The 14,924-nt window shown below is 37.5% G+C and overlaps 1 protein-coding gene across 1 annotated transcript; it reads right to left on the bottom strand.

The window, feature by feature from the left end:
- Nucleotides 1-287: 287 nt before the first annotated feature.
- On the bottom strand, nt 288-7,701 carry RBP4 (retinol binding protein 4). The gene is made up of 6 exons (XM_052799739.1): nt 7,552-7,701; nt 7,244-7,382; nt 6,461-6,597; nt 6,195-6,301; nt 4,313-4,525; nt 288-496 (listed from the first exon to the last, which is right to left on the bottom strand). The coding sequence occupies exons 2-6, from the start codon at nt 7,373-7,375 to the stop codon at nt 483-485; spliced, it is 603 nt and encodes a 200-aa protein (XP_052655699.1). The 5' UTR covers nt 7,376-7,382; nt 7,552-7,701; the 3' UTR covers nt 288-482.
- Between the last annotated feature and the right edge of the window lie 7,223 nt (nt 7,702-14,924).

Here is a 14,924-nt window from a genome sequence, read left to right as displayed (position 1 = left end):
TGATACATAGGGTCACTGATGTTCCTTCCTCCTTTCTAAAATGCTATTGGGAACAATTTCCAGTATTTCCTAGAAAAAAGATGATGTTGTGTTTGAAAGGAAATTAAAATACATGTATTCTTTTTTTTTTTAATTAAAACTCTTTTAGTCAGAAATTGAAACCACTAAAAAAAGAAAGATTAAATTCTAAGTTATTGCCATCTGTCACCAACTCAAAACAGTGCATTAAGATAATGGTTTACTAACAAAACCAATGTCTACATATGTACAGATTTGCATACAAACAATTTGCATCCCCTGTAATCCAAGTTTATTGAAGTGTTTCATTGGTTTATTAACAAGGTGAGCTACACAGCTCAGATAAATATATTCAAAATCTAAATGAAGGCATTTAAAAGGTTTTCAAAAGAACACCCAATCAATGTGTTAACTTTACATCCATGGTGCTGTTACATGGTTTCTTTCCATAGTTTTGGATCTCCTTAAGAGCAAAATCCTGAAACACACACACACAAAAAATTATTTTTCAACCACACTAGACAAAATTAAAATATACAAACTTTCACCAAATTTTAAATGCATACATATCTAATTTCTTTAAAATGCTCTTGAGCCCAGCAGTCTGTTACTTGTAATGATCATGCCTATACCTTGCTCTGTAGTTTATAATTCCAAAGAATTTTCAACTTGGAACAAAACAGGAATTCATCGACCTGTCCTGAGCATTTTAATACTTTAGCAAACAAGGTACTGGATAGATCAATGATAAAAGAGTTATTTATTTAACAAGCTTCAAATTACTTGCCTTTTAAAGATTATTAATTTAAGAGTGTCTTTCAACAAAATAAGAATCTCCTGATCTCCAAAACTTCTAATGGCAATAGTAAATTAGCTGAAGGAACATACCACTCTTTAATTCCCAATTTTTGCTTCTAGCAAATACTAACAGCAGATTCAGCTTTCAGCTCTACTAACATGACACCATATTGTATTTACAAGTAGTCTCACTGTGATGTCCACACTCACATTGCACAACTTAAAGCAAGAGACTAAGTGTATCATAGCTTGATCCATATTTGGAAAGGAGCTACCATCAGAAATGCAATGTAAGTTACAACCAAAAACCTCGTAATTTCCTAGGCTTCTCTTTTGCCTTAAAGAACCAGATATTTTAGATTTTTTTTTTCCATCAAGGTAAGTTTTGTACATCTATTAGTGTTTGGAGGGAACTTAACTTGAGTGCAGTATTAATTTAAAAAGTTAATGAAAAATCTTGGGGAAAAAAAAAATTAGCTTCAAGACATAGGCAGAGTATGCACAATTAGAAACAGATACAAGCCTGTTCTTGCAGCATCTATTGACGTCAGTCAGAATTTTACCACAATAACAATGGAATGCAGGTCAGTACAGATAACCGAAGTTGGCTTTTTTTGCTACTAATTCTGTAGCTCTTAATAGCAGAATTAAAACTAAAGTAGCAAGGCTTCCAATCCCCACATAAGGAATTAAGTGAATTTTGTAAGAGTTTCTGATATAAAGCTTTCAATACAAGTTTTTTTCAGTTTAGCTCACAATCATTCTCTCATTCCCAAATGTACTTGCTTTGCAGGAACTTTGGCTTAATGATACTGGAGAATTCAGAATCAACTAACACTATGGTAATTACAGGTCCTGATCACGGTAAGGGGAAAATGCAAATTGCTGGCTTTAAGTTTCATTTATGCTTTGGTGCTGGGCTCATAAAGATAAACTCTGGCATAATCCTCAATAAAAAGCTGACAGTATTAAGGACTCAGGCTACTATTTTTCATTTACAAACAGTATGGAACTCACACAGTCTTATCAGACACTGCACTCAGTGCCTAACATCTGAATATAAATTAGGATAGCAGACAAAGAATACAGCACTTGGTGCAACTTGGTAGATTTGATATTTCTGTAACAAACTAGAGGCAGCATGATCAACTTTTAAATTAAGGTTAGGAAGTCAAAGAATATTTAACTTTCAAAAGACATTCTGAGCTTTTATTTTAAAATTACATTATTGGTTCTATACTCTGTGGAAAAACACAAGTATTCAATTATATAGAAGTTCTGAGATATTTGAAAAAGTTATATAACAAATTATGAATAAATTAATATATTCAATTTTTCTTTTTGGTTTATACTTTCTTGCAAAGATTGACAATACATTTATTGCCTTGCAAGCCTCATATAGTGTAGAAATAATAGAAACACAGATTCCACCATGCTGAATCAGACCAGTACTTGGACTAGCCCAATACCCTGATTTTACAGTGGGATAGTACTTTCTCTGGGTTTGACAGAAATGCAAGGAACCACCATAGCACACACCTCTCAAAGTCACAGCACAACAGTTGTATATCTACACTTTATCTTACATTTAATACAAAAACATCCCTAATAATCTCTTTTTTTTCCTCATCTTCAGAAATTTTTATTCTTGCTGTATTTCATTTGAAGAGCAGTGAATGCAGCATTCAAAACAAAGTATCATCAATTTATATAATGACATTGTTTCTTTTCTATCCTATCCTTTATGCAATCATACACATCATTCACAAAAGCCAATTTCATTTGCATTTATGATGTCTCTTAGTCTTGACTGCCTTAAATCTCAACTGTCTTTTATGTTGTCTCCAAATTCTCCTTCAAGGCAAAATTTCTATTTTCATTGTTGTCAGGCACTTTTTCCAGGTCACTAATCCGTATTCTAAACACCACCTACCTTAGCAGATCTTTCAGGCACCCTGTTATCAGCATACCTACTTTACAACATGGCAATATATTACTCGCTGTTTATAGATCAGATGAACAGGTAATAGAGCCACAAGAGCTGACTGTGCTTATCTGTTCTGACTTTCTTTATAATACACAAAAGTTCCTTCAGTCAATCCCAGTTTATTCTAACATGTTATTTAGAAAAGCCTTTAATCTTGATTTACAGATTTCAGTGATGAAGAACATAGAACAGCTCTTGGTAAACTGTTCCAAAGGTTAATGACCTTTGGAGTTAAACAAATGGCTATTTATTTCTGCTCTGAATGTGTCCAGTTTAAAGTTCCATCCATTTTAATTTATTATTCTTATGTTTGCAAGTCCCTTATTATCCAATTCCAATTGCTTGTGTGGGCAAGCACAGACTTTGCTCAGGTCAGCCTTTAACCTCTTTCTGATGAGAAAAGACCAAGGTCTTTGAAGCACTCACCAGAGGACACATTTTACAAACTTTCAATTTTTTTCTCTGCTCTTCTTTGAAACTTCTAATTCATTCTCGGTACCCCTTCCAGTTATGATTATCATCAAATGTGACATAGCAAGCAGACCTATGCCAAGCACAACAGTCTCATATGAGTCTGTAAATTAATCTTTTGCATCCTTGGTTTATGCATCCAAGAATCACATTAACTCTTTTGGTCACAGCATTACATTGGGAGTTCACATTAAGCTGATTCACCAGTCACGTCTTCTGTAGGTATCATGTTTTCCAGAATGCAAGGTTGGGGATAGGGACAGATACATCACTATTTTATTTGTCCTAAATATTCTAATCTGTCTTCTTCATTCTTTACTATTCCCAACTCTGGGTGTAATCTTTATTAGTGAGTATATTACATTTTCTTCTAGATCATTGATTAAAGTAGCATAAATTACCATTTGTTTTTTTCTAATATATTTGAGCACAAGTGAGCTAATTTTTATCCTTCCCTGTGTTGCAAGCTCAGCCTGACTATATGACTCAATATAGGGTCATACTTCCAGTATGAGGGGTATGTCCCACAACCCTTTGTGAAACAGTTGGCATGAGGACCTGTGAGAAAGGGTCTGCTATAAGGTATCCTTTCTAAGACTTCTGATATTCCTTAAAAGCCTTTTATGAAGAATTATTCAAAGAAGTTTTTGAAAATACATTATATTCCCTTCAACAACTATTTTGTTGAGAAAGGCAAAGAGTTCTGATTAAAGAGACACAATTTCTTTTTACAGCAACTATGAAGTTTCTTCTTACTATGTTTACTCATACTGCATTGATTTAATTGTTTTACAACTTCCTCTAATTATTGTTTCAGCTGATGTGATATGCTGCATAAAAAGCTATACACCTTAGGTCTCCTTCAGATAAGGGAAATAAAAGTTGGAAATAACTTACTACAAGCTCCAGTTTTCAAAAGACAGTATTACAGCCACTAAGTAAAAGACTTCATGCATTTGCTATTTAATGAGCAAGAGACTCCTAGTGCTTTAGTCATTAAACCCTGGAATAAAATTCTTCAGAAAAAAATGTTCTTACCATTATGAACGATAACTCTGTATTTTCTGTCCAAGCAGAGGTCTATCTGCCTTTGTCTGACAATTTTCTGTGCCTCTGGAGGCAATCCCTTGGGGTCCCGGGAGAACACAAAGGAATAGCTATCAGCACAAGTGCCATCTTCATTTAGTTGGCGGCAGGAGTAATGAAGAGCATACGTATCATAATCTGTGTCCACTACCCAGTGATCATCATCTGGAAGAAAGCATAGCAAAGAAGCAAAGGTGTTAGAGACACAAGTAAAATCTAGTAAATCTCAGGAGACTGCTGCGATAACTCTGTGAAGAAAATAATACGATGAAGATTGGTATAAATGATAACAGATTAGCTCTTAGTTTATTCCTGTGTGCAGTATTTAATTCCATGTTTTGGGGGGAGTTTGTTTTTTGTTTTTTTTTTTAAAAAAAAAGCATATTTATCCAGGACAGTGATGGAGAGAAGAGGAAATGGTTGGCACCACTGCTTCTCCTCTAACATGGGCACAGAACAAGAGCAACATAAAGAAGTGCTAATAAATGCCTTGTAAATCCATGCCTGGACATCATTATAAAATGTGGCAGCAAACACAAAAAAGAACCATGTATTAGAGTAGCTACCATGAAGTACAAAGGAAGTTTTCTTATTTTCACCATAAAGGGGGAACAGTCAGACAGAAAATAGTTAAAAAACCAGAGAAGCCAAATGTGCTCTTGGTTGTTCTAGTCATGCTCCAGATTACTCAAGACCATAACTATTTTCCTACCAGGGATGTTACTTAAACTGTATTTTTAAGGAAAAAGATTATCATGCAGTTTCCACATGTGTTAGAAGTGTATTTGCTACAAACTCTAGCATAAACCCTCTTCTCAAAATGCAGTTAAAATTTCAGAGAATTCTTAACTATTTAGCTAGGTAATCTGATAAATACCTGGTCACACTGACACCCTGTGCTAACAGAAGTGAACCTAGGTGTTTGCAGGAAAAAGCATCATCTCTGCAGCTTCCTCTCCTAGAGCAAAAGATCCTTCCTTGCACTATGTGTGCGCTGGTGAAGGCAACACTGTATGTTCTCTTCCCCATCTCTCCTGTGGGTGGGGACTAGTTTTTAGAAAGGTAGAATCTGGGGTCAGCCAGCAATCTGAAGTATCCCTGAAAACGTGATTCAGCAGCATGCTGTGAGGAGATTCGGCAACGATTAAAGAGCAGTTGGCATCCAAAGCATTCTTTGTAACTGTGTCTTTGGAGAGAGTGGAGCTCCAATCACTTCCACATTCCACCTGCTTCTCTTGGAAACAATCCATGGAAATATCTTGAGCTACAAGTGTCTGAATCTCTACTTGGCTCAATAAACTAATTTTGTGTAGGGTGTGACAGATGACAGAAAAATATGAATATATATATATATATATACTGGATCATATTTGTTTCTTAAAACAGATAAATCTCTACATTTGCAGACATAAGACCAAGCAAACTAACAGTTGCAATATCCTCTTTCCTGCTTGGCCAAGTCTGATGTTAGGCCTTTCAGAGAGAACAGAAGCATCTGGTAACTGAGTTCTGAAATAAAACAAGATTTAAAATACTTCATCTGCCTTTCATTTCTTTCCAAACAGTGACCTTCAATTATATCGTTGGGTAACAAACAAAAGAAATACAAAGATATACAAAGGCCTGGTCTTCACTTGTTTCAAGAAAGCCAACCAGCTGTCCCATATAAAAAATTGTGATTACCTTGTTCACATTAAGGCTTTGCTGTATGATAGTTATTACATATTTTAAGTGTGTTTAAGAAATCCAATGCTACTTTTTCCTTCCCCAGCATGGTCACACAACATAACTAGGCTCCCAAGTACTTCTGCATCTTCTATAGGTAAGTACTCACTTCCTTTCTGCAGAAAAGAGGCAACACCCCAGTACTTCATCTTGAACTTGGCAGGATCCTCTGTGTCAGTGAAAGAGCCAATCATGTCAGCACAGACATCCCAGTTACTGTAGCCAGAGGGAAACAAACCATCACATTCAAACCTAATAGCACAGATTCCGTGTGACTGTGTGACTAGTGCAGGGATAGCAGGTAGGATTAGAGCACCAGTAAGTGCAGCTGAAGCTTAGTGAAATGGAACAAGAGGAAGACTGCAAACAGCTTACTTGAAGAGTCTGACTCTGCCCTTTGCAGTGGCACTCATTTGTCCATTCTCATCTACGGTGAACTGGGCTACCACGTTGTCCTGCAGAAACAGCCCCTCAGGATCTTTTTTTGCCATGGCATACCAGGTGCCACTGTACTGCAAGGAAATAACAAAGGCTTCAGTTAGACCTAGAAGTATGGAAAACATTACAAAGAGACATTACAAATTAGGGGAGGTGACAGAGGGGAGAACATGCAGATCTTTGACACCATGCCTCAAAGTTGTACCTAAGAAACAAATCTAGCTGTTCCAACAGCATAAACCCACCAATATGTCCTAGTGCAGCAAGGGTTTGTGAAAGAATTGACATTTTTTGGTATCTTATTTGTATCTGCAGTTCTCCAGTATTTAGAATACAAAATTTGTTGGGAAGAGGATAACAACTGGCAGATCTTGACAGACCTATGTATAAATGTTCTTTCCTTGCAATGATGTCTGAAAACACCAGAGTATTAACTTTCATAGAAACAACCAAATCACTACACTCCTTTTGTTTAGACCATACAGTTTGAGACCAGTCTGCTAAACCTCAGTTTCTGCAGTATTCCTTCATCAGATGCATCAGGAACCAGCATCTGTGGAGGTGTGGGCAACATCACACACTTCTGCTGTTTCTCAGTATTGCAGTCTGTGACTTCGAGTGAAAATGTGAACACACTGCTGTTACTGAATGCCAGATTTTGTAGCCTGGGAAGAGGAGCTAGGCAAGACACCACAGATCCAGGAGAGAAAGAAGATTTACCCTGGTCTTGTCAAAGTTCTCCATGACTTTGAAGCTGCTTACTCGGCAGTCCCGCTCCGCTGTGCTACTGCCCAGCAAGGCCAGCGCCAGCAGCAGCAGCAGCCAGGGCAGAGCTCTCTCCGTGTGGGCCATCCCGTCCCTGCAGCAACAGCAAACAGAGAATAGCATCAGAAACAGGCTCTGTCACACAAGCGAGGAAGGGAGGAAGGCTGCCCTGACAGGTGCCCAGGGCATCGTGCAGCTTTCCCTGATGCATGCGCAGGCAAGGCACCTGGTCGTCCCCAGCCCACCACAGGAGGGTCCCTTACAGGCAGTGCCGGTCCCTGTGGCCTCTTGAGAGCCCAAATGTTGCTGGCAGTGGCAGAGTGCCCAGACAGGGAATGCTTTATGTAGTCCTGGGGCTTTCGCAACCCCCTGAGGTACAAAGCCAGCATTGGAGGGGGAGTAGGGAGGCGGGTTGATGCAAGCTGCAGGCTGGGGCCCCTTCATAACAGCCTCTTGCATAACAACCATGGGCTCACGTGGTCTTTGACCCTGACCTGCAGCCAAGCAGGTGCTAGGATCAATTGCCTCTTTTTGGTTTTCCTAACCCAAAGGCAGAGCTTACACCTGGGGGAAGGGGTGTGCACATGTGTGGGGAGAACAAAGGAAAAGAGAGGCACCCCATCTTTGCACAGGGGAGAATGAGCTGCCTTCACCTCCTCTGTGATTTTACACACTGCAGTCCAAAGTCTTTATTACCCAATGTGCTCAAGCCAGTTACAAGGTGCAGACTTGTTTCCTCCACCTCCCCCCCAAATCCCTTTCCTCTCTTCCCCTGATAAACAGTGGCAAACATCATACTTGCAAGTTTCTGCTCAAGTTTCTGAAAGCCTGGTACTGCCAGAACCTCTTCAGGTCCTCATGACTGGTTCCCTCTTGCTTCCCAAAGGCTGGCTCGGGTGCTAAATCATCTCATGAGTGGCTCCCAGAGAGAGGAACTGGGGCCCTGCAAATCTTCAGGAAGGCAAAAGAGCACCTTTGTGTGGTACTGCAAAGGTAGCAGGATGTATGTGTGGCCTGCAAATACCTGAGTGCATGTACATACCACATCTGGCTCTTTTGACATCAATTTTAAATCAGAGCTTCCAGAATTTCTCTTCTGTTTTTGGCAAACCGTTTTCAGTTATATAAAGCATTATTGTTTTCTCCTGTCCAGGCAAGTTTTGCTGCCTCTAAGTCAATATTTGTTCTATAGTTTCAACATCTTTAGGAAGCATTAGAGAAAACCTGTTAATTATTTTCTAGACATGTAACCGGAGCAGGATAGGAATGATTGTTACCAAGATAACTAACTCACCTACTTTTTTCACCTCACAATTTTGAAAGAATAAAGGCAGAGCCTGTTTGTTGAAAGGTCTGTGTTTTTTACTTTAAGAATTAAGCAAAAATATAATTTAAATATGGAGATACCAATGTAGTATAAAAAATGCTTCAATAGTAGATGATGTACAGAATTAAAACAATTTATTCAGCATGGCCTTTCCCAGAAATTTACTTTAGCGTTCTATTCCTTTCATATATTCATAAAAATATTAAACTTTTTACCATTGCTGCCATTTAAAATCTTTTTCATCTGTAATGCAAACAGTCCCATAGTCTGTTTGATTTATCTTCCTTTTCTGCTTTGTGTTGGATTCTTTTTTGCATGGAGAGTATATTTTTGTTCACTGTCTCAAACATCAAATGCTCAGGGCTGTTCCAAGTCTGCTCTGAAGCCTTTGATTCCCTGGATTACATCAGACACTAAAAATTCCATTATGTTTAATATTAAGCTTCTATTTGGAGTAAAGAACATATTTAACACAGGTAACCAGAAAGTTTGATGCATATTAATTGTCCTGGAACTTTCAACAGTAGTCTTTCAATAAGCCAACGTTTCCATTTTTAAACTGAGATTTTCAAGTTTGCTAATTCCCGCAGAGACTGAAGAGAAACAGCAATCTATATCCCTCTGGTAGCTTTTAGAACCTTGTGCAAACCTCTGGCAATGGTGATGCCAGGTATATATGTGCATTTTTACAAAACTTTTACAAAACACTCACTAGTCTTAATATATGAATTCATCATACTTACAAGATCAAAATCAACATTTTCTTTGTTCAGTGTCTCACATGACTGATAGTAAGAAGAGGGATTATAGCTTAATTTATAAGCTTTAAATCTATTACTTTCTTTAATACCAAAGAAAAAAATATTTCTTTATTCTCTGCCAATTTGTGAAACACTATTATTTCTCCTAAGTTTGTCTTCTTCAAAAATCTGTATACTGTTTTATATTCCCAGAGAGGTTCTTCCAGGATCAAAACTACTCCTATAAAATTTTGTCAATAACATAATTATCCATAAAAATTGTATGGCAGAAGTTTTCAAAGGAGTCTGCAGTCACTCGTCCAAATGAATCAAAACCTGATGAGATTTGACCACCTCTGAAAATCTAGTCAATAGTCCCATCATACTTACTGCATGTTGTCCTCAGCAGTTTTACAGACAGGAGACCAATCCAGGCTTCACTGAAACAAAAATTTACTTCTGTTAATAATTTTTAATAAGATCAGTTCTAAATATGTGCAAGAGACATCACAGTCTCTTAAATTAATCTGAGGTCATCAAGAAAAATAAATCAGAAACATGTAATTTTGTATTAGCCACGGCACAACATTTCTTTGTGTGCCTCCACTGATTTCTGCAATGTTTTGCAACTTGTACCGGTGGAGGTGCCTGGCAGAGACTTAGTAATTCTAACTTCTAAATCATTCCGCTCCTCAAGTCCGGGATCTCTACAAACTCTATGCAGCGCCTGAGAAAACTCTTATTTTGAACTGTTATCATTGTGGATTTGTGGGAGCACATCTACAGTGAAGTCACACCAGTATTTCCCAGTCAGATTTCAACAACTGCAGAAGAGGACCTGGGCAAGTCAGTACAATTTGAAGATGACATAGTAAAAGCTTGGCTATATGCCTCTTCTGGTTTAGCTATATTTCCAACTCTGCCTACCTGAGACAGTTTACATTAATGAAGTCCTTTCACAGTTACAGCTAAAGCACTTCTTTGGTTCAATGAGACAAGCTTTTTAGGCAAAAAGGCTACTCTGTTGTCAGTTAATCTAGATTGGGAGTGTATTGGAGGAGAAATGGAAGGTTGCTGGCAGACTAGCGTCGTTATGGCAGTTCAAGGGTGAATTTTTTCTCAGTCCGAACAGATGTAGCTATGCCAGCACAACTATGTAAACTCATAAACAGTATAAACTTTGCCTCAGTTAATCATAATTTGGATTGACTTGGGCTATGGGTTTGGTTGAGAAATGATGCCAGCAAGTGATCCTCATTCAGATCCTTGGAACCTGGATATACCCCTTGCAGATTTGTACTTCTCAAGGAAAGAGAAAGGAACAGAATTTGGGCCAGGATTTCAATTGATTCTGAGACCAATGTGCATAGATCAAGTCAATGGCATCAAATGATTGCTGGGTCCTGGGAAGGCTCAGACAATTAAACTTAAAAGAATTACTAAAATATTGATAACACATAAACATGCAAATAACCTCTAATGTAAAGCATACATTTACAAAACTTGTGCTAAGTTCAACACCAAGCTTGATAAATTTCATATATGACTTTCCATTCCAATGTTTGAAGCTGGAAGCATATTTTGAGTATTATAGAAAGTTTTTTAAAAGTCAGTATGTATCTTTTGGAACCATGTTTAATTTAAGTGGGAAAAAAGTCTTCTACATTTGAATTTTGCCAAGAGGCCAAAAAAGGGGCTAACTTCTGGCAGTGACTCTGTGATTGAAATATTTTTTACATTAATAGCCTGTAAAATTCTGCAATATTTTCCATTAGGAATAGCAACAGAAAATACACAGAAAAGGTCAATTTTCAAAGGAAATGGCAGAAAAAAGCTTTCATTGTAGGAGCTATTTTAGTTTCATTTATGTCTTTATAATAAAAAGGAAGAAACAACAGTCAAATTACTATTTAAAAAATTTTTAACACTGCAACATTGAAGGTTTAAATATTAAAAGAACCAGAATTTTATTTGTGGTCACAAGAATAAGCCTAGCTCTTAGGAGAAAGCTGGCTCAAAGAACTGGTAATAGGAAATGGAGCATCCATTTCCAGCCAGACTGCACATAGATTGAAAGGCTTTTTGCTGTCTTATGGTTATTTATTTATAGAGTGCCATTCACAAACATGGGTATCCATTAAACTCTTAGAGGCAGATTTTGCAGGGGAATGAATGACTGCTGTGTGCACAGAGCAGTAGATCCAAGCGTAGCCACTGCCCTGTGGAACCAGACTCCTATTAACAAGCGACAAGAAGTGGCATGAGTGGAGCCAAGGAGCTCCGTGTACTTTGTAAGGGACAACTATGTACACTGTCACCACCACAACTGTTCCCCTTGGTGGCAGTCTGAGTACAGAGGTCAAGGACAGAATGGAATTGAAAAGATTGGCCTTTGCACCATGCCAGCCTGTGTGCTACCTGTTTTTGTAATTTATTGACGTGACATTCTGCTTAAGGAGTAAAATTATATTGAACTCTTTTATAAACAATATTGAAACAAACCTAGTTTAAAATGGTACCCTTATTCTCTTTAGCAAACCTTTCTGAGGACTGATTTTGAATTGGTTTTCTAGATATATAACTGAAATGGAAACAACTTGAAACAAAGATGTAAAGTTTGCCAACAGGCTAGCCAGCCCAGTGAGGAGGGCTTTAAACTATGAATGATGAAAGACATGGACATACTGGAGTGAGTCCAGCAAAAAGCCATGCAGATCATTGAGCAGTAAGAGAATCTGACAAAAGGAGAGGCTGAGAGAGCTGGGCCTGTTCAGCCTGAAAAGGAGGCTCAGGGGGATCTTATCAAGTGTATAAATATCTGGCAGGAGGGTATGAAGAAGACAGTCAGACCTCTCTCAGCGGTGCTGAGTAATATTCTCAGTAATTAAAAATGGTCAGGTAACCTAAGATCACATCGGAGTAAATGTGAGAGTGCATGAGACTAAAAGGCTGCTGTCCTTTGCTCAGTCTGTATACTAAAATTCATGCCAAACTACCAAGAAACCCATGCTCATGGTCAAAGCTACAGCACATCTGGCAACCCAAGTTAACCCCTTCATGCTAGACTGGCCATTTACTTCAGGAAGTCTCCCCTAGAATCTAAAATCTCTGTTGACTACTTATTTCATTAACCCCCAGAGCTAATCATTGGCAGTTTTAAGGGACCATTAAAATTTGCAGCCGTATGGAAAAAGTAGCCAATTTACTACCTTCAGTGTTTACATTTTTAAGATTACTTTTGTAAGACAAGGGAGAGAAAATTATTTTAAAAGAAACTTAAAAGTTGAAGTTGTTTATAAAGGTCCCCAAAACATACCAGATCAGTGACACCAAAACATTTCGGTGCCAAAACCTGGCTGTGTCAGGGGCATACAGTACCTGTTGTAGATACCTACAGAATCCATTCTCACAACCTAACCATTTAGGAAAAAATCAATAATATTTCTCAATATTAATTTCTTGGATTATACATATGAATCTACAATATCCAGACAGTGGCCATAAAATTATCCACCTCAAAAGCCATGCAATTGAAATAAACACATTTGATCTGTGCTTCTTCAGAAAATCTTAACTGAATGAACCACATTAACTGCTATCTAAATGGACAGAGGTGCTCAGATACAAACACTGAGCTGAACTGGGAAACCTTATAAATACCTTTGACATTTACGTGCTGCTTGAATCTATTTAAATAACCACGTCTGTCAGTTATCCTTCTTAGGAGTTTCCATGTATCACAAGGGCTCAGGAATGGTCTACTACTAAGAAGTACTCCATAAATAGTTTGATTTCTGTAGTAACTATGAACGTCAAAGGCAAATGACATCATATGTATTAAAATCACAAAGCACACGTATTTCTGATATTCTCTGAAATTAAAACAATTTGAAAAATATAGCACCCTGCTCATCTTTTTTTTAATTCAAACAACCTCAGAATGGAAAAGAATCAAAGCCAAATGCATATTATTTTTGCCTTTAAAAGTGCAGTGAAAATGACTGTGCGAGGTGAGTTTCCAGTGTTAAACCCCCATGTATGTAATGGATCCTACATTAAAATGTATTTTCTTAACAGGTGATCTTATTAAAAAATTGCTAGGAAAGATGATAGCAAAATCATGTTTGAAAGTGCCAGAAATGTGAAATAATTTTTTGGTATAGTTTCCTATAACAAACTTAAATACAAATGTGAATTAGGATTACTAAAGATAAAATGTTCAATGGTGTGGAAAATAAGGAGAGTAAAGGAGATAGAACAGAAAATAAATGTCTTATTCCAGTGCAGAAGCTTTAAGATTCATTACAACACTAGTGCTCCAAAATGTTTAAATGGTCTAATTTAAAAAATTCATTAAAATACTAATATGAGAGAAACAAAAATGCATAAATACAAATACACAGTATTTCCCTAACTCTAAAATGCGGACTTCCATAAATGTAAGACACATTTATGTACCAAACTACATTTAAATTTCTATCAAATCACTTCAGCTTCTTGGTTTGTCTTCATTATTCATGATTAATCAATGTGTACATAGACTTCATGATGAAACATAGCATGACAATATACAGCAGTTGTTGAAAAAAAGCCAACTTCTTAACTGTCTTCCAAACATAAACTTCATAGAATCATAGAACCATTCAATGGTTTGGGTAGGAAGGGACCTCAAAGATCACGTAGTTCCAACACCCCTGCCATGGGCAGGGACACCTTCCACTAGACCAGGTTGCTTATAGCCCCATCCAACCTGGCCTTGAACATTTCCAGGGATGGGGCATCCACTCCCTCTCTGGGCAACCTGTTCCAGTGCCTCACCATACTCACAGTAAAAAAATTCTTCCTAATACCTAATCTAAATCAACCCTCTTTCAGTTTAAAGCCATTACCCCTTGTCCTGTCACTACACTCCCTGATAAAGAGTCCCTCCCCATCTTTCCTGTAGGACCCTCTAAGTACTGGAAGGCAGCTACAAGGTCTCCCCACAGCCTTCCCTTCTCCAGGCTAAACAACCTCAACTCTCTCTGCCAGTCCTCATAAGCTGGATAGGCTCATAAAGAACCTTCTACCCTCATAAAGAACTTCTATTGGTTTCTGATACTTCTTTCCATGTCATTTCACAAACATTTTACAGAGCAAGAGTGCAATTGTAAAAGTGAATCTAAATTAAGAAGAAAAAAAAGGAATTATTTGATGATTTAAGAATGATTATAGGACAACCCACCTACATCTGAAATATTTTGTAACAAAGAAAGATTCATCACCTTACAGTAATGCCTAATTAAAATACGATCTTTTTGTTACCTCAAAGTACAAATAGTGTAATTTATAATTGTAAAAACAGCTGGGCATGAGGGATATTTGGTGGAACCATGATAAGCATTTTAGGTGATCTTGCATATTGAAAAAAATGGGCACACATGATAATAAAATTGCTAGCTTACAAAAATGTTAACCCACCAACTCCCCTGCCCCCAAAGAAAACAGTGTAACTTGGTCAGGTTGCCTGTCTTTACTTACTCTCCCTCCAGAGAGTCACAGGCTGCTCTATTTCATAGAATTAATGTAA

The sequence above is a fragment of the Harpia harpyja genome, chromosome 10, assembly GCF_026419915.1.
Source record: "Harpia harpyja isolate bHarHar1 chromosome 10, bHarHar1 primary haplotype, whole genome shotgun sequence".
In the NCBI taxonomy this organism is placed as follows: domain Eukaryota; kingdom Metazoa; phylum Chordata; class Aves; order Accipitriformes; family Accipitridae; genus Harpia; species Harpia harpyja.
The sequence above is the reverse complement of the archived record's forward strand: the minus strand, read 5'-3'. Positions and strand labels throughout refer to the sequence as shown.

Bases quoted from the DNA above. Each gene is read 5' to 3' on its own strand.
- RBP4 (XM_052799739.1), bottom strand. From the start codon at position 7,375: ATGGCCCACACGGAGAGAGCTCTGCCCTGGCTGCTGCTGCTGCTGGCG. The intron at 6,302-6,460 runs GTAAGCTGTTTG...CTCTGGCTACAG, and splicing joins GGCAGAGTCAGACTCTTCAA to TAACTGGGATGTCTGTGCTG. The intron at 4,526-6,194 runs GTGAGTACTTAC...GCTTTCTTCCAG, and splicing joins CTCTTTTCTGCAGAAAGGAA to ATGATGATCACTGGGTAGTG.